Raw genomic sequence first — 20,265 nt, 5'->3', positions numbered from 1 at the left:
CAATATTTTTTTTGGTTCTACAATGATACCAAGAACAGTTAAAGTTTAAAAATGCCACTTTCCATTTGTTAAGTGGATAGTTTTATTATGGTGGCTGCCTTCTCTCTTCATCTGGGCCATTGGAGACTGATAGAAGCTATGCTACCTGGTGGAAGCTCATGTGAGTTTTGCAATACAAAATGCATTACCTCTCATAGCTCGCATTCAGTATGTATTCACAAAAATTTCAATTGAAATTGTTTTCTTTTTTCTCTTAGTAGACAAAAAAGTTATATTGACCCAATGATCTAAAAGTTTAAGCCTATTTATACCTGTGCATTTTGAGAGTATGATAATTAATAGAGTGCCTTGAATGGCTACATAGAAAATGCTGGTGGAAAGACCGATCATGAAAGTAGGTCCCAAAGGAGCCGTCAAACAAGTACTATCACTCTGCAGGATTCAGCACTTCTAAATGAAAGGCCATCAGTTAGGAAGGTGACTGAGTATGGACCAGGGGTCATTCTTATCTTTTGAAACTTTCTTTGTACAATAAACATACTTTTTGTTCTTGCACTGTATACGAATTTGAAGAACTGGCCAAACTAACAAATTAAAGTGTGGCTGTCCTTATATACCTGACACTCTGTGAAGTCCTTCAGCACCTGATTTAATCTTCATGTTTATTATTGAGTATTGGACAGTGGTGTTAACCATATCCCTTTAAAATCATTATATAGATTGAATGATTCATCTGAAGTCTTATAGTTTGTGGACATGGATTTTAAACTCAGGTTTTATGACTTCAAGTGAAAAGTTTTGTTTTGCTAAAAAAAGCCAAAAAAAAAAAAAGAAAAGAAAGGAAACAAACAAACAAACAAACAACAACAACAAAAAAAACTGGATGCTGAAGCAGTAAAGCCATCCCACATTACTAAAAGTCCTTCAGGGTCCTGCTGGCTAAGAATTGCTTCTCACTGAGGTTGTAACTCCTCAGTAGAAATGCACGGCTCATTCTAGTCTATATAAAAGCCACAGGCAGCCCTTCTAAATGTATATTTACATGGGAATCAACGCTTCTCAAACTTCAATAGTTATCTAATTTGGTTGTTCATTTGCATGTATTATATTGGTTTGTAGATAAAGATTCCAAGTGCCACTAAGTAATGAGGAACTGTTAAACACCTTTCTTTCTTTCTTTCTTTCTTTTTTTTTTTTTTTGCTTATTTGACCAGAGAAGAGAATACATAGATATAATCACATTTTCAAAAATGTATTCAAAGCAGTACAGCAACTTATAGAATTGTTTGAAACATACATGGTGAGTGAAAAAGTTCAGATGCCTAAAAAAGAAAGAAAGAGTTTTCCATTTTGCATGTAGAAGACTGTGTTTTATCTTTCATACCTTATGGTTTTTTTTTTAAGCATATTAAGCAGGTTTTATTTAAAGGTAATAATAGACTTCTATCGTTTTTATTTAACACAATTACATTAGTAAAGGGAGGTATTTGGTTATTTGTAAAATTTATAAACGTCAATAGCTGTGTTCAAAGCTGAAGGAATACCTAATTTATATGTAATAGGCATAATTCTGGGAAATTTTAGACACTGTTGGGAGGGAGAGTGCTGCAGACTGTACTCAGAGCCTCACACACATAAGTATATATGTTGAATGCTAAGTATGTGTGTTGAATTTGCTTAACAGTAAATCGAAAATTTGGGTTTTAGAAAACTTAGATGTGTGGTAAAAAAAAGGACTCCAATTTCTAGAATAAATAATATAAATTTTAATTGAAAGGAAAAAATCAAAATGATTTGCTTTTAATTATGATATACAATTGCTGTCGCAGGCTTTGTTGAAGATGGACTGCCAAGGGTTGGTAGCACATCTTCTCCAAGAGGCTGTTATTCTGACTTCAGCTGTCAAACTTGGAAAAGGCTGGAGGGAACTTGCTGAAAAGCTAGTACGACTCACAAAGCAACAAATGGAGGCATACGAAATTCCTCACCGTGGAAAAACTGGAGATGTTGCTGCCGAGGTGAGATTTTTGTATGTCTAATTCAATAGTGAAAAGTTGCAGAACATATGAAGAAAATGCAATCAAACCCAAACCACATTCATGGATTAATTGGGGACACATCCATGAAGATCCACTGAGGTCAATACCCATGTAACCAATCAAAACTATCTGAAACATGCATTTCTCACTCTTAAGAGGCATTGAGCTCCCTTAGAATACATTGCTGTTTCTCCTATTGAATTTTATATTAACATGACCTTTGGTCAAATAACTTGATCAAATTGGGTCAGTAGGAGAGCTGGTAACAACTTTAAATGTAGAAGAGGTAAATTTTGAAGGGAGGTGATAGGACCAAGAAAGGCAAAGGAGGAGGCTCTAATAGTAAGTATTCATAAGGTTTAGACATTGACTAAGTCAGTTGTCATAAAAAAGGGTATAAAATATTCTGCATCTTTCAAATGAGAATAGGCATTTCAAGATACTGACGTTTAACAAAAATACTCTCATATTAAATGATGACCTGATAGAAGCAGAAGGTATGTTCTCCACCTCCTTTTGGGGCATAGAGTTGGGTATTAATGTTTTAAGATTTTTTTTTTTTAACTGTGAAACAACTATTCTAGCAGGTTGATCAGGAGGACAAAGTAACCTTACCACAAAGAGTGAAGAGCTGGACCGCATCAGTAGGATCCCAGCAGTTGCAGAAAGTTCAGCAGTATGGTTTCTAAGTTCCCGGAGCCTGCATCTCCAGCAGGGACTCCAAATCACTTTAGCCAAGAGCAACTGAGAACTGAGGACTTATCTCCCCTCATAGACTACATTTATCGCTATAAACTGTACAGGGCGTTTCAACCTCTCAGTGAAAATACCATAGCATCAAGTGTTGTGCATGAAATGGACACAAGTGTTTACAGTAAATGAGACAAAAGACTGGAAGTCGTTACAAAGGAAAAAAACAATATTATAAAGAATGTGCCCTTTGGATTTGGACATTTTATTTCACTGATTAAAAGTTGTCTAATTGAAAGCACAACCTTTTTCTCTTAATAATATCCCATTTTTAAAGAGTTTTGTTGAGAGTTATTGGAGAGTTATTTATTCTGTCAGTCTCCTTAAGCATCTGGCTTCTTTCTAATTGTTTATAGTTTGTCTTCCCCTAAGTCTTGATGGGACAAACAGCACACTTTTCCATTATTTACTTTTGCATAACCCAAATCATCAATGACTAAGTCTGTGCTTGGGGCTGATAAATACTCAGAAGCTAAAAGGAAAGCCCCTAATTGTTCTCCTAGGCGCTAGAGTTCAATTTCTTGTGATTAATATTAACAATCTTCACTCTGCACATGTTATTTAATAGTTAGAAAAATCCATGGTGTATGGACTTAAGCCATTCCAAATAACCTATAGGAATTTATACCTGTGAGGCCACTCAGACTAAAGAGGAAATGTATGCTAATTTCTATTTCTCAAACAAAATATAGCTGTATGATTTTTTCCTCTTTGAAAAACATTGTTTCTTAAATATGATTCATTTATAATTCAAGTAGTTAATTACACAACACAGAAGTATTAGTTACTAGTAAGGGATACAGAAGGAAAGAACCAGGATTGGAACAGGAAGAAAGCCAGGTTAGTGGTTCCTGTGATATTCTGTTTCCTTTATTTCACTTCCTAGAGGGAGCATGATCCAGACTTGTCCTCCAGGTGTGTCAGTGCCTTTACCTGAGCTTTTTCACTGATTTTGTCTTCTTTTCAACTTCTCTCTCTTACCTTTGTTCTACCTTTATTGTGTTTAATGGACAATTATCTGTCATTTATCTGTACCAGGCAAGATTCTGGAATTATTTTGAAAGTTCAGTTTTCTTTTTTTTTTTTGAAAGTTCAGTTTTCTTAATATAAACATAAATTTTCAACAACAAGAAGAAAAGCCCTGTTTTTGGAGACATATGAGGATGCCATTTTTTTAAATTAACCATCTCCCAAAATTAACATTAAAAAATGTTACTCAATTTTTCTAATGGCACTATAATTCATACATAAAAACAAAGCTATAAAGCTTAGAATCTGATTATAAGCAAAATACATTTTTAAGACTATTTGAGAAAAATATACTTAATGCTATATAAAATGTAACTATTGCCAATGTTTTTCTGAAAAAGCTAATGCAAATTCACTGAAGTTTTCTTTTGAAGATATTTAGAGATTTTAATATATAGAAGAAAATAAATTAGAAAAATAGACCATTTTTTAAAAAATTGGTACAAGGTAAAGTGCTAGGGATTTGGAGGATTTATATGATAAAATTGTGTGTGTGTGTGTGTGTGTGTGTGTTTGGTACTGGGGATTGAACAAGGGGCACTTAACCACTGAGTCATATCATCAGCCCATTATTTTATCTTTTGAGACAGGGATTTTCTAAGTGGCTTAGGGCCCCACTAAGTTGTTGAGACTAGCTTTGAACTCGTGATCCTCCTATGTCAGCCTCCTTAGCCACTGGGATCACGTGTGAGTCACCATGCCTTGCTTATGCTAAAATATTAAAAGGCCTGAACTGGGTGATCTTCACTTAGCTTTTTTGGGTATAGTATCATATATGACAATAATTTCTCTTTAAAGCCCCCAGCATAACAATAAATTAAATGATCTTTCCATCTTATTCATTAAGAACTCTCATTCACTAAGGACACTAAGGCTCACTACAATTTGAAGTCACCTTAACCCATTAAGCTCCACCTCAACCAAAGACACCAAGATGCCCTCCAGAAGATGATTTATCTGATATACCATAGTGAGCTACCCTCCCTGTGGAAGTCCAGTGAAGCCAACACTCTTAATCATGATATTTTTTCCATCTTAGAAATCACTCACCTGTAGAAAGTTATAATCAGTAAGGTGTATTTTAAGTCTTTTTGCAGTCACCAAGTAATCAATGCAGGCCTAACTCTCTTTTGTATTATTTAGCAGCCTTCTTTGTTCCTTCTCATTTTCTGACTGGCAAGTGGAGTATTCATTGCACTTTTTTCTCTAAGTCTAGTTTAAAGATAAGAAAGTACTTCAAACAGTTAATTTTATTTATTTATTAAGTGAATGAAAGCTTCTATGTGGAACTCTTCCCACTTGTTAAGCATCTTTCCCTTGTATTTTTGTCCTCGGTGTTTTAATCAGCAATACACTTTATGGGTCTATCATTTCTCAGCATTGGTTTAGGAATTACAGAAAGCACCAACGAATGAAAAATAATTTTTTTTCTCTTAAAAGCTAAATTGAATGTTGACTTGGGAATTGGGATAAACTATCAATACTTGAATAACAAGTTTTTTAAAGAAATATATGTTTAGATGAGAATGATTATAGTTGCAATTTATTCAATATTACTGGGTGTCTGTTAATCATTTTGAACATTTTAATTACAACATCTCATTTATATCAACAAACTTTGTGAGGAAAACACTATTATTATTCACATTTATGCCTATACAAATTAAGTGTGAGAGCATTTGTATAATCTACCCAGAGTTACATGGTTATTGAGTGATATAGCTAAAATTCAAATCCAGTTTGTCTTATACAAAGTACTAACTAGTGTGCTAAGTTGATTATGGTGATGATGAATTACTAAGTTAAAAAAAGATTAAAGCAGTCAGGAACAATCAGGGGACCTGTACTAGTCCCAAAGGATGAGGAGCATTTGAATAATTAGAGAGGACTGGGATTTCAGGGCTTCTGGAAAACAGTTAGCTCTAGAGACCAATGAAGAGAAGATGTGAGAATTCACTTTAATAATTGTTGGGAGATGTGGGTGGTGCACATGATGGGATCAATGGAGGAGAGTACTGAATGACTTCCAGATCACAGAGATCAAGCTTCCTGGCATGAATTCCCATTCCAACATGACGGTGTGTTAGCCTAGGACCTTGGGCAAGTGAATTTTGTAGGATTTTTTTTTTTTTTTTTTAGTAAAATGAAATGGATAATATTATCTTACTTATCGAATGGCAAATGTTTTGAGTATCAAATGTTAGTAATAAAAATATTTGTGATAATCACTTTGCATATGATAATCACTAAATACATAGTATCTGTTATTTTGATAAAGAGGAAGAGGTGAATTTTACCACTATATGATATTGAGTGATTACGGAAAAGGAAATAAAATATAGAAACTTTTTACTAATACAATTGAGAAAGAATGCAGGTGAGGAAAAAGTCAGCAATAATTTCAAATGTTCTGAGAAACTGGCAGAATGTTAATGTATGGAAAAAAATGAGAAAATGTCTTGGCTGATTACCTTTTTCTTATGGCTGAACATTTAATTTTCCTTGGAAAATCTCTGTTGCAAAAGGTAATAAGAATGTCCTTGGAATAATATGCTTTTCTGGCTTATGTGCAATTCCTTGGTCTGCTTACAGGGATATTGAATTATCTGGTTCTGCATCTGGACCTGGTTTAGTTCTAGCCTTGGTACTTATGCACTTTGTTTGCTGTTCTTTTACAGTGAGAAACATAGTTATACTTTCTTAAAGAAGGGAAAAGCATTATATGGAAATTCACCTACCAGTGGTAAAATGTATAGAATAATCTCTCAAATCTTAGTTGTTCAAACTAGAGACTAGGCACAATGCTATTAGATTACCATCGTCTTACTTTGTACAATTCTATACTTGTTGCTGCTATCTCCAATTTCAAAAGTATACTTCACTTTTTGGAATGATGGAAGAAAGAAAAAAAGACTGAAATTCTTTGTTAATGCATAGTTTTTCAGTGGCCTTTAATTATATATCATGTCTCATTAACACACTGAAAAAGAATAGAAATAATAACTATATCAGGCTAAATATTTTAAGGATATTTTTAAATGGACTTAAGTATAATACCATTTGATTTTAGGTTTTCCTTATTAAGGTCTATTACTAGAGAATATTAACATAAGGAATTTCAGAAAACCAATATCTAGCTAAGTATCAGACCCATACTTTAGTTTCTTCTCTCTTTTGAAGACAATGGCAACCTAAGCTTCAATAACATTTATATAATTACTAATTGCAAGTGATATAAGACCTACCTGGATATTATAAATGATGTACTAAAGACAGAACACATGTAATAATCATTAAGCAGGCAAGGTTGCCTTAATACTTCTTCAGCTAATGGTACTTAAAATGAAATGTTGCTTCTATAATTTTATGAGGAAGGTAGGTGGATTATTAATCCTCAAATGTGGCAAATGTAATTATCCAAAGGTAGTTAAAATCAATTACATTCTTTATGCTATTCATATTTCATGAGCTAAAAAAAGACATAGAATGCTATGCTCAGATCCGAATTGCTTTTATTCATGCCGCATTTCATCATCTAGTGCATTTATTTAATGAGTTTTATTGGCTTCTGGGAATAAGCACTTTAAATATGGAAAACTTTATTTTTGTCTCTAATCCTGTTTCCTTTCTTTTGACATCCCACATGTTACATTTTCATTGCTCCCTTATCTTTAACTTTGTCCCCAAATATTGAGAAGATTAATTAAAGGAAAGACATTCCTTGGGCACAGAAGTTGAGACTTTGGAAAACTGCTCAGCTTGATAGACTACATTATTACTGATACTGCCCTTTATAGAAGGGATCACAGCACAGAGATGAGAAATGAACAACTCTTCTTTTATCAGCCTCATACTTTCTATTCAAGGGTGCATCCATAACATCATGAGATCAACATCAAAAATCTTAGAGACATAAGAATGCAACTTATGTATCTAATATTTATGTATTTATGATTGAGATGAGACTGCTGAGAGAATTTGTTTTGTGGTTAAGAATAATTCAACAAAAACTCACAAGAGCATACTTTCCTTTTGATTTGTTGGGGAATAAGTACAGAGTTTCTGCATCTTCCCTTAATCATATTAAGCAAGTGTGGAAAAACTTAAAACACTGAATAGATATAACATAAACCTGGAAGAGATCTTGGCTGTTCACAATTCATTTCCAGCTTTTATAGGACTTAAATTGGTCAATCTGGAAAGAATATCATTGATTCTACCCATTTTACTCCTTCAAACATTTCTAGAGATGATAACTTTATTTTCTTTTTAATGTATCACAAAATGTAGAATCCATTGTGACCTTCCTGAATATGTATTTTTGGACAAGATTTCAAAGTTTATAGTTAATATATGAAAGTTACCTCTTGTGTTTTTGTGTTTGATAACATATGTTCATATTAGCAAGAACTCTAGAACAAAATAGGAAAGACTGAGGAAATAAAAGTTTAAATATTTAAGGACTTGAATCCAAATGTTATTTATTCATTCCAGAAAGGACAAAAAAACAGAACAAAACAAAACAAAACAAAAAACCCAAACTGATTAGACTATTGCATTCATGAAAGCTGGACTTTTATTAGGCTTTGTTAAGGCAAAGTTCAACGTTGAAAAAGTTGTATTTTCCATACCTGGCAGATATTTGCTTATTAAGGGAAAGCACAAATAATGAAATTCAATATTTTTATCAGATATTAAGCATATAAATCTTGACATATGCTTTTTCTCCTTCTCAGTTTCTCTTAATACTTGCTCTTCTAATTATCCACCCCAACTTCATAATAATCTTAACTTCTGTTTATGTTTATGCCTAAAGGAAGTTAGCTTTTTTCTTGGGTGTTTTATATGTGTTCCACTTTAATCCTCAATGATCTTAAATTTTCCATCTAGTAGAGTTAGAACTCAAACCAAAATCTCCTTTTTATTTAAAATTTTACTTTTTATAGATTTTTTTCCTTTTAAAAATTCCTCTATTATCTGGTAGAAAATTTTTCTCCTCCTCCTCCTCTTCTTCATCCTCCTCCTGCTTCTTCTTCCTCTCTCTTTTTATCTCATTCTTCTTGAACAATCAAATTTCAAATGTGACTTCTTTATTTGGTGACTTTTATTTCTTTGGCACCTGATCTCTAGTATGCTCTGCACTAACTCTCTTCAAACTGCTTTCTCCAAGATTACCAAAGGTTAGCCAACTGCCCAATCTTGACTTTTCTAAGTTTCTCTTTATATTTCCACATCACTTTACATTATCAGTAGTGAAGGAGGTAACAGACAATGAATATTCTCTGTACTGTGGTGGTAAAATGTTTAATATCCAGCTCTCCAAGGAGGAAAAGCTCTAATTTATAGCATTTGATGATTTCCCTGGTGTAACTACTCCCAGCATGTGTGATTTGGGCCTAACAATGTGATGTCACATGGAGTTGGGGATACGTGAGTGATCAGTCATGGGGAGTTTGTGTGAACTGGCTCTCATAAATCACTGGATACCTTTCTTGGAATGCTACTAGTCACTGGCTTTTGCAACATGAAAGACCTGGCATCATTTTCTATCACTCTGACTCTAGCCTCTCACCATCCTTTTCTTGCTTTCTATGTCTTATGGTATCCACTAATTGTAGACTTGGTTAGGCTTAGATTTTTCATCCCTTTATTCTCTTCTTTAGTGTATTCCTCTGCTTGCACACTACCCCTATAGTATGAATTATGATAAGCCTTTGACTGCTCCATCCAATTTCTTATCAGATTACTCCCCTCTATTACCTCACATTCAATAAGGGTAAAACTAGGCTTCAACAGTTAAGAAGCCCCCACTAAAGCATATCCACTTTCCTCCATATCCTATTAGGTAGCATTAAATGCAAACCACATGTTTTAGTCAGCTTTTTTTGCTGCTGTGACTAAAGGATCTGACCAGGACAATTGTAAGGGAGGAAAAGTTTATTTGAGGGCTCACAGTTTCAGAGGTCTCAGTTCATAGACAGCCAGCTACATTTCTCAGGGCTCAAGGTGAGTCTGAACATCATGGCAGAACAGTGTGGTGGAGGGAAGCAGCTCACATGATGATCAGAGAGCAGAGAGAGAGACTCCACTTGCCAGATACCAAATACATACCCCAGAGGAAAACCTCCAATGCCCACCTTCTCCAGCCATACCCTACCTGCCTTCAGTTACCACTCAGTTAATCCCATCAGGGGATTCATTCACTGATTGGGTTAAGACTCTCATAACCCAACTATTTCTCCTTAGAATGTTCTTGCATTGTCTCACACATGAGTTTTTGGGGGACATCTCACACACAAACCATAACACCATATATCATAAACTTTATGAATTGCCTTCATGAGAACATAAGACATGGGAATTATTATTCGTATTTTGTAGATTTAGTACATTCAAAGCTCAGATAATTTGATTAATTTATTCAATTTGACTCATCCCATAAGCAGTGGAACTCAAATACGGACACAAGCCTGACACAAAACCTGTCTTTATTTCCATTGCAACATCTTGTCTCTCAGCCAATGGGATGATCTTCTTTTTTCTCCCATTGATATTAAAACTATATATATATATATTTTTTTTTTTTTTTAGTTTTTTCTAACCGTTGTTGATTATCCAGTCTTGCCTATCCACCCATTGAGTCAGTGTCTGTGCAAGTATCTACCCCTCTTCTATAATATAAGCTTCTAAAAGCAATAGCAATACTTTCCTTATCATTTTATTCCTTACTGTAACAAGATTCTTTGTACTACTAGAAACTCAATGAATTTTTATTTAATAAGTTAAATAATTAATGAACAGTGGCTCTGAACAATATTTTGAGTATTTTTACTGTATTTGTACTATGAGAGCATTTCTGTGTTATCTGTGTGGACAGCCACCAATGATTTTTATACGTGGGAGATGAGATTTTACACTGAAGAAATATGCAGATTCAATTTGCTGCAGTGAGCAACAAAAATCATATGCAAAATATGCTCATATTTTAGTACGAATCATGAAGTTTACCAATGTCCTGCTGTTTTTATTCCAAAGCTATTGTACCCATTTCTAAACAAATTACAGTTTAGACTCCAGGGGATTTCACATGATTTTAGGGAAATGTCCCTCCTTGCATTTCTAACTAATCCAGGGGACTCTTAGGAAATCTCTTCACAGTTTCAGAAGTATTAATTAGGATTCAGGACTCAGCCATCTATCCAAATGTCTCTGAATTGTAAGAGCTGAGTGCATGTTCTGTGATCAGTACAAATCGGCAAATATGAGGGGTTTATACAGCACTCTGCTTAAGTGCGTAAGTAGATGTATCACTGGATCTCTCCTGAATCTGTAGCTTCTAATTTATGCATCACCTGGGCGTATTTCCTGCCCCCAGCATCACTGAGAAGCTGCTTCATGATTGAGTGTGCCTCAAGGCTTTTCTATACATAGCAATTCATGGTGCTGCAGTAAGAGAAATGATCCAGAGCTTTTCTACCTAGCAAAGTCAGGGGACCATTTTGACCACTTCTAATTACAAGGTACTTGAATTTTCAAAGCAGTGAACAACCTCAAAATTACCCATTTTCAATTGTTCAAAGACATCTGTTTTCTGTGATATTTTATGCTAATCTCCTTTGCCATCACCTTGTTACTGAAATGTTCTCAGTTACAATTTATCATAAATGTTTCCAAATGCATCATTGATTAGGTTTAACAACAAAGGAACTTAGAAAGTCTTAGAAGGCATTAGCTATAAATACCATTATTTTCAACAATACATGACAAATTGAAAAATGATGTACCAGGTAGAGCGTCAGAGGCTTTTAAGTGGAGGCAACATAGAATATAGATTCCAGAGCTTTTACAGGCAGGATAAACCCACTACAGAATAATCCATTTATTTAGCATTTCCTTGCATCTGAGAAGTGACAGTCAAACCCGAATTTAACAAAAAGGTTCCATTAATATGTCTCGATTTGTGTTCCATTGCTGAGCTACAAAAGATGACCTAAACTTTGAGAAATTTGATTTCAAAGTAAGTCTTCAGAAAAATAGAAGAGAGGGCAGACCATTCACAGTCTGTTAGTGGAGAAACATACGATTCTTTATGAATAAGGTGCTGAGGATAAAACTTAACATATAAAAATCTGACATGATTTTTTTTGCTGTATCATAGACCTCAATATGATACAACCTTGATGATTATCTTTCCTTCTCTATTTTGCAGAATTGAGCTTTGTCAAGCGAGGTGGGCATATATATGTGTTCATGACAGCTCTTAACAAATAGCATCAAATTACACTTTGAGACTTTATGTGGATTGAACCAAAATAAAATGGAATGTCTTATTTTGGTTTTTAATTCTTTTCACTTCAATTGTAGATTATATGGTGATATTGGAGGAAAGTGAAAAATTATATTCCAAGTTCCCACTTACTGTGTTATTACTGCTAATGAACACTATTTTAAGAGGGCAATTCTGCATAATATTTAGCTCAGAATCTGTGTTCCTACATTTTTCAAGCGACAGAATCACAACTGAATTAGTTTATTGAGCCCAAATAAGTAGTGGGTAATGAAGTTTGTATTCCAAATATTCCAATTGTAAGTGCATAGTTCATTTTGTCATTTTCCTGTTTTGTCATTACACTGTGTGTGTGTGTGTGTGTGTGTGTGTGTGTGTGTGTGTGTTCATTCTTCCATTTGTCTTATTTGAGCTGCCTTTTTCTCTATTCTCTCTGAGCCCAGTTGCCTTGGATACCATTACATATGCACTTGTATGTGAAGTACTCCTTTGACGTACATTTATTTCTATGGAAACAATGACATCATTGATGTGGGCAGGTGCTTAGAGAAAGCAAAGCAAAGAAGCATTGAATATTGGTCTTTCTTTTGGTCATAAAATGTATCATTGAAGCAATTTTTGAACTAAAGAGCTATTGTTTGCTTTCATTTTGATTCGATCACCAAGCTACATTTTTCTTTGTTAATAGACTTGATGTAATAAAATGAATTATAAGTGTAAAATATGTTATATAAGTCATTATATGTAGTGCATAAAATTTACCACATATACATATAAAAATAAGAGTCATCCCATTAACCTTAAAAAGTTTATCTCAGTAATGTTTGTCATTGTCAAAAAATTGTGGAAGGAGTTTTATCTTAACATCAAAACAAAGAGCAATAAGATGATGCAAGAAAAAAAGAAAAAGACCACACTTATAGACAATTTTAAAAATCTCTAGCTTTAGAAACAGGGATATAACAAGGAACTGATGGCTATTAAAGCTTCTTTCTTAGGACATCAAATAAGCCCATATATAATTGGCATTCCATATTAAGTCTTAAGAGGTTTTTAACTTTTTTAAAAGGCATCTATTTTCCTTTCTGTTTTATTTCCAAGCTACTCAAGTCTATTTTTTTTCCCTTTATAGATGATGTGGAAACCTGCCTATGATTTTCTCTATACTTGGAGCGCTCACTATGGAAATAGCTACAGAGATGTGTTACAAGACCTTCAATCATCTTTGGACAGAATGAAAAATCCTGTGACCAAACAGTGGAGAGACTTAACTGGAGCTTTACTACTAGTAAATTCTTTGGAGATTTTGAGAGCAACCGCATTCTCTACTTCTGAGGATGTATAGGAATAAGGGTGTGGTTTTTGGGAAAGGGAGAATGGTAGAGAGAGAGAGGTGTGTGTGTGTGTGTGTGTGTGTGTGTGTGTGTGTGTGTGTGAGAGAGAGAGAGAGAGAGAGAGAGAGAGAAAATTCTCAGAAAATTACTTATTTTTATGTTTGAAAAACTGCTTTTTACCTGATGAAAGTAAGCCTACCCTCCTATCCTAGGTTGGGTTTTATAATCAAATGTGTTTTTCTGTCTATGTTTCAGAGGCAAACATTAGGCTGCTTTGTTGTTGAGAAAGAAAAGCCTCCTCTCTCTCTTTCAAAGCTATTTCAATTTTTCGAAGTTAAAACAAATGACTGCTAGAATAATTACATCACACTGATATCAGAATAAACTAGAAGCTCAACATAAGCAACTCGAGTTTTGCTGGGAGATAAGGGGAGAGAAGGAGCAAAATGACACTTGGTGTCCAAGCAGAGGACACCTGAGGTCCTTCCGGGATGCATGGCTGATTTCTTATGTTCCTGAGTGGAGTTTGTCAACATTACTCCCTTTTCTGATGTGAGAAACCAAGGACTAAAGAGGATACCCAAAGCCAGTGTGATGTTTTCTGCTTGAAAAACCTGGTCTGGTTTTAAGATGTTCATACCACCTAGCAGAATACTGAAAAAAATAATAATAATTAAAATAAACTGCATATGAAAGCTTATTAGGAAATGATAGTGATTTCAATTTTCATTGACATTTGTTCCTTTTTTTTTTTTTTTAACCATCTCATTGAAAGACTTCCAGAAGGAGAACATGACTTATCATCACATAACTGTGTCTGCAAATGCAGACATAGACCTGGTGTTTTCATCAGCTTCCTTTAGCATCTTGGGCCCTAGCTAATCCTAACTTATCCATTTTCTGCAGGATCCTAACATAAAGTAGTTCTTCAAATCTCAGGGATTTTTAATAACAAGAGTTATTAAAAAGAGCCCCCATCAGAAACCTAATTAATCACTGTTGCATACAGCAGTTTTAACCACCCACAATATTAATAACATTGTACGTGTATTCTCAAAAATGCCTGTGTGCACATGCATGCGAGAGTATGCCAGCATGTTTTTCAGTGCTCCTGGAAAACAAATATAAGAACTTCAGTCTGTGAAAATGCTAATTGCTAGAAGAGTTCACAAAAAGGTGCTTGTGCTTACTTGTATATTCTGTCTTCTGGAGGCAGGCTAGTGTTTGTACTGGGACGGTCATTCACATGTTGTTATGCAGTGTGTACCTATTCTGTGGCAGGCACCTGGATGCTTGAGGTTAGTAATTTGGAGAAAACATGATCCCTGACTTCTGTGCTGGTAAGTGACAGTAACAGACAATAAAAAATGACACCATTAAATGTAAAGTGGCATCTTTAGTGACAGTTGTAATGGAGAGGCTGTGATGCTAAGAGATACAGAGGTCTGGGGTCATCATACCAATGGGGTAGGTACCAGATAATTTTCCCCCAGGAAATAAATGATGGAGGACCAGGCATGGCACCTGATGTTGGGAAGGTGCTAGAGCTCATTAAAGCCCTCAGGCAGGAGAGAGTTCAGGAGTTCAGGGAGCCAGGTGAGAGAGTAAAGTTTGGCAGGGAGAAGTGAAGGGTACAAGTGGGGAGAGGGAAAGGCCACATTAGGCCCATTAAGACTGCTAGCATTTAGGAAGACACACCCATGAAGGTAATGTGGATGAGCTGAATAAGGGTTTTGTTTCAGGATCCTGAATAAAACATGTCCATTTGGCTAAAAAGTGAAAGTAAAAATCTGTATAGAGCTTTTAACCCACCTATCCTAAGGTACTTGGTATGCTGGCAAAGGTAATTTGAATTGGAGTTTCGGAACAGTCTTTAAGACTTTTAATATTTATATCTGATGATAGAGAATGCAGCCTAAACAAGGAGTTATGTATACATACTCAAGGACAGAATTAAACTTAATTGAAAATAAATTGAAGAGAAGGAAAAAAGAATTAATTTGTAAATTTGGAACACAATCTTCCTTAGTGATGAACTTGCTTTCTTTAGAACATTCTTGGAATCTTATTAACATGTCAGCAAACCACAGAATTTCGGGAAGGGATAGAAAGGGATTAATAACTGGGTTTTTCCAGGCTGCAAGATCTGAGAATGCAGAGATCTTGTTAGCTGATTAGTGTAGTACAATTAAATAAACCATTTCAAATGTACACCTCTCATGTTTTGAGATTGTGGTTGGGAATTTTAAGGAGAGTTTTTAAAACTAGAAAAATATCATCTCTGTAATTGGAGGATGAAACAATTATTTAAATATTAATAAATACAAAGATATTTTATGAGCTCTTATTAAATTCTTCCAGGGGAATGTTAAGTCCATGTTCAAACATTGTTAGAAATTAATTCTAAAAGTTTTAGTAAATTATTTCTACTTTTCTGATTTATATTATTCTTACAATCATGGATTTTCATAATCAGAAATGATTAAATTAGTGATCACAAATTGTCTTTGATATTTGGCAGAAAGTCAATGGAATTTATAAGGAACTTACATCCTATTCTTGACATCATTAAAAGCATCAAAAGCTATTAATCCAATACTACTTAGAGCATTTCAAAAGTGGAAAATGATTAAGTGATTCTTTCAGTTCCTCGGGCTTTTGGTCTAATGATGCATGAATTAGGATAAGCTTTTTTATTTCAGTCCCTGGCTTGCAATATGAGTTTTTTTATTTAAGCCATAAATCCTCTGCTTTATTCTGTGAAAGTCTTCACATAAAACAATAAGGTTCATTCGACAGTGTGTCATTAACAGTTCATACTAATAATGGATACACAATACTTTCATGTTCTACATTATAGAGAATACTATGTAAGTTTTGAACATGAGGTAACTAGATTTCTGGAAGGAGCAGAATACTAAATAAAAGGATAGCATTGGGCTGAGAAATGTTAATACTAGTAAACAGCGTGGAATATGTGATGTGAACATACAACAGAGAAAAAAACACAAGATTGGACAATGCCATATGTGGTAGTTTCAAAACTTGAATTTTCATACTTTGCTGCCATAAATGACATTTTTATTAATTTTTAATGCTTAAGGAATATGCTATAAGAGGAGAATAATGAAAAAATAGGTGACAGGATTTCCTCTAATTAATATAGATCTTTTTTCTATGTACAAATACATAACTCTCTCCATTTTTTAATGATACAAGCTATATTTTAAAGAATTTAATCTTTATTTATTTGTTTTTTAATATGGTAATGAGGATCAAACCCAGTGCCTCACCTATGCTAGGCAAGTGCTCTACCACTGAGCTACAATTCCAACGCCCCACTTCTCATTTTACATGATGTTCTCTCCCGTATGTTGCTGTATGGCATAGTGGGAGTAAAGTATAATCATATAACCCAAAGATTAAGTACAACAATCATGTGAGGTAACAGCATCCAAAGACATTTTTCAAAATAAAATAGCATGTTAAGATTACTTTCTTGCATACCTGTTTACCAGTCTGCAGCACAAAATAAAAAGTGACTATTTATAAACAGGAAACTTCAATTTGAACATTCCATATGATATGTAGCTGATATTCAGCATCAATATTTCACCAAATGTTTTGAAATATATATATGGTATATTTTATATTGACTTTCTGTTTATGTATATACAGAAAGTTTTAAGCCTAATAAACACTTTGACAATTTTGGAAAACAGTGTCAACTTATATAGGAGGGAGTAGGGATGGAGAGATTTACACTGGATAAAAATTTGTAATACCAAAGAAAATAATTCCAGAGCCAAGCACTGTTGGACAGCAAAAATTGCAATACATTATTCCAGGAATTTAGATCTGTGGCTTCAAATCTTTGCACAATAGTCCCAATAAGACTTTAGACCAGTCATTTAGCCTCCTGGGCTTCACTTCTCTCATCAGTAAAAAGACGAGTTTGAATGGGGAAACTTCTCAAGTTCCCTTTAACTGTCTATGAATGTGGATATTTATAAGCAGAATACATTGTGGTTTTGCTTATTTATTTCAATAAGAGGGAAGAGAATATGAAGTAAGAGTAATAATTTGTAGAGCAGCTACTCACTTTAAAAGTGTCCTCTATTTGCAAGGTATAGCACAGCACATATGCATAAACTAAGCACTTTACAAATATCTCATTTTTTCACACAATCTTATGAAATTGGTTATGAAATGTGTACTATTTTGAATATTTAGAACCACTGTTTTTAAGACTAGTTTAATACTACACAAAACAGACTACAGCACTAGGTTGGAAGATCAGCAATGGTTGTACCAGGAGCTACTGGAGATACACTGCCAAACATGTTCCAGTCTCATTGCAAAGGCCTTAGACCAATCCTTAAAGGCAGCAGTTCTTCAACTTCAGGAGTAGCAGAATCACCTGAAGGGCTTGTTGGAACAGACTTCTGGGCTACAACACTAACTTTTGACAGGTTGGAGGTCAGTCCTTTGCTTACCCAGTAGTTTCCCTGGTGATGCAGATTCTGCTGGTTCAGGGACCCCACTTTGAGAACCACTACATCAAAGTTGCTTTCATCTATATGGAAACTAAATCAATATTTGTTAAACCAAAAAGTTTATATAAGCAAAATTTTCATGTCATTCTATTAAATAAGCTGTTAAAATTGTAGAAGAAAAGTAAAAATCACTTTAAATAATATCTCTATTTATATAAAATAAACTGTCATGAGTTAATAATAAAAGCATAAAAATAATTTTAGTTATAAAAGGAATTAAGATTTGTGTCTCTGTGGGGGTCCTCTCTGTCTCGCATGGAGGAGAAAAGGGTTAACTATGGAGGAGGATGTTGGTGGTTTTTCTGTCTGTTTCCCCCAAAATTTATCTGCTCAATAAACACACAAGAGCCAATACTCTTTTTATGAGAGGAGGCATGATGCATCTGGCCATACCAGCTCTGGCCTCTTACAACAACATGGAGTCACCCAACTCTCCATTATTTATAATATGCAGGTAAAGGGGGCAAGGACTGGGAGGAGCTTCTTCTGTGATGGACAGGATAAGGTGGAGTTAGGGGAAAATTCCAGAAGGGGACAGGGAACCACTCCCACACAGTGCCACATGCTTCTCGGCAGTTCCTAGAACCCAGGTTTCTCTGTCCCATGGTAACCTAGTCTGATTCTGCTAAATAAGGACAGTTTCCCACATGTCTCATTCAGAATGTAAGTATATTTGAATTAAAATATTTGAGTGATAATTTGGGACATTTACTCAGTGTGTTTAGATAATTTTGAAAAATATATGCAATTGATTCTATAAAATCTCCTTGGGGAAATCTCATCCTTATTGACTGATAATTTCTTGTTAAATTAATTTCCCCTATTGAAAAAATATTTTCAACTAATGGGATGACTACAACCATTTCTATATCCCACTTTTGTTGTAGAACTACAAAATGATTACATGCATTTGTTTATAAGGTATCTAGACTTTCTGTTTTCAACAAGAGTTCCACATTTAAGGGAACAGTGCCTAAGAAGGGGGTAACAAATTGAACTTAGATATAATATATCAAATTTCATTCTCTGCCATCACTTCTTGTTCTTTGGTGACTGACGGAGAAAATCTCTGGCTTCACTTTTTTCTGTTTTGAAAAAGATAATGACTTTCTTTTTGTGCCTGAAAGCAGATTTTTAAAATGCTCCTAATGCTTAAGTCCACTCTTAAACCCTTGGAATATGCTGTTACATTTAATGTATCTATATATGTATGATTGTTAGTTGAAAATCAATGTCAGTTGAGATGGAATTATTTGTTTTACTTAAATGGGTTCTACCAAACTCAGTCTTTTAAGAAGATTTTGGAATTGGCAAGTTTGGTATAATATTGCCCTGGTACATATTGGATTAAATGGTATAACAGAATTAGCTACCACACCCCTACTTACCATACTATAGGGTTCCATTCTGTGGGGGGAAATACCCTCTTTTGCTCCTGGGAAATACACATTTAATGCTTAGAACCCTATATCAGAGTGGAAAATAAGGGTGGTGTGAAGGGGAGGGAGGGGGGTTGATCCAGTTCTTATGACAGGAGCTATTTACGACAGTGGAAGCTGTATCCTGCCTTCTGTTAGTCATTTTAAAAATGGAAAATATCTTTCATATTTTTATCTGATCAATAATAGGAGAGAAATGAGCTGTTGTTTGGTTTTCTCTAGGGTGGACTTAATATTATTTAAGACTGCTTTTTAAAACTACTGAGAAACTTGAGCTAAAGACAGCAGCCCTACACTAAAATCATCATTTAGCAGTCTTTCAGGAGATGTTGTCAGAAAACTTATTACAAACTGGATTTAAGCACAAAGAATTTATAGTTTCTCACAACTTGAAAATTCCAGAGGCAGTTTCAGGCATTCCAGGATCAGAGCTTAAAGAGTGTGACCAATTTGCAACTCCACCAGCAATGTGAAAGTGTGCCTTTCCCCCGACATCCACACTCAATTCACAATACTTAGATTGTGGAACCAACCTAGATGCCCTTCAACAGATGAACAGATAAAGAAACTGTGGTATATATACACAGTGGAATACTATTCAGCCATAAAGAAGAATAAAATTATGGCATTTGCAAATAAATGGATGGAATTGGAGAATATCATACTAAGTGAAATAAACCAATCCCAAAAAAACAAAGACCAAATGTTTTCCCTGATAAGTGAATGGTGGTATATAATGGGAGTCGGGGTGAGGAGTGAGAAAAGAATGGAGGGACTTTAGATTATGTAGAAGGAAATGGGAGGGGGTATGAAAAATAATGGAATAAGACA

At 34.5% G+C, this 20,265-nt stretch overlaps 1 protein-coding gene across 3 annotated transcripts in view; it reads left to right on the top strand.

Annotated features, from left to right (window-relative positions):
- Positions 1-19,476, top strand: part of MACC1 (MET transcriptional regulator MACC1) — a 66,155-nt gene extending 46,679 nt beyond the window's left edge. For 2 of the 3 annotated variants that reach the window (XM_079152279.1, XM_079152280.1), the window contains exons 4-5: positions 1,830-2,018; positions 13,238-13,544. In XM_079152279.1, the coding sequence (XP_079008405.1) occupies positions 1,830-2,018; positions 13,238-13,450 (402 nt within the window). In that variant the 3' untranslated portion in view covers positions 13,451-13,544. Of the gene's footprint in view, positions 1-1,829; positions 2,019-13,237; positions 13,545-13,694 lie in introns of those variants that run through there. The other variant, XM_079152278.1, reaches the window with a different exon arrangement.
- The last annotated feature ends 789 nt before the right edge of the window (positions 19,477-20,265 follow it).

The sequence above is a fragment of the Sciurus vulgaris genome (assembly GCF_902686455.1).
Source record: "Sciurus vulgaris genome assembly, chromosome: 8".
Taxonomy (NCBI): Eukaryota; Metazoa; Chordata; class Mammalia; order Rodentia; family Sciuridae; genus Sciurus; species Sciurus vulgaris.
The sequence above is the reverse complement of the archived record's forward strand: the minus strand, read 5'-3'. Positions and strand labels throughout refer to the sequence as shown.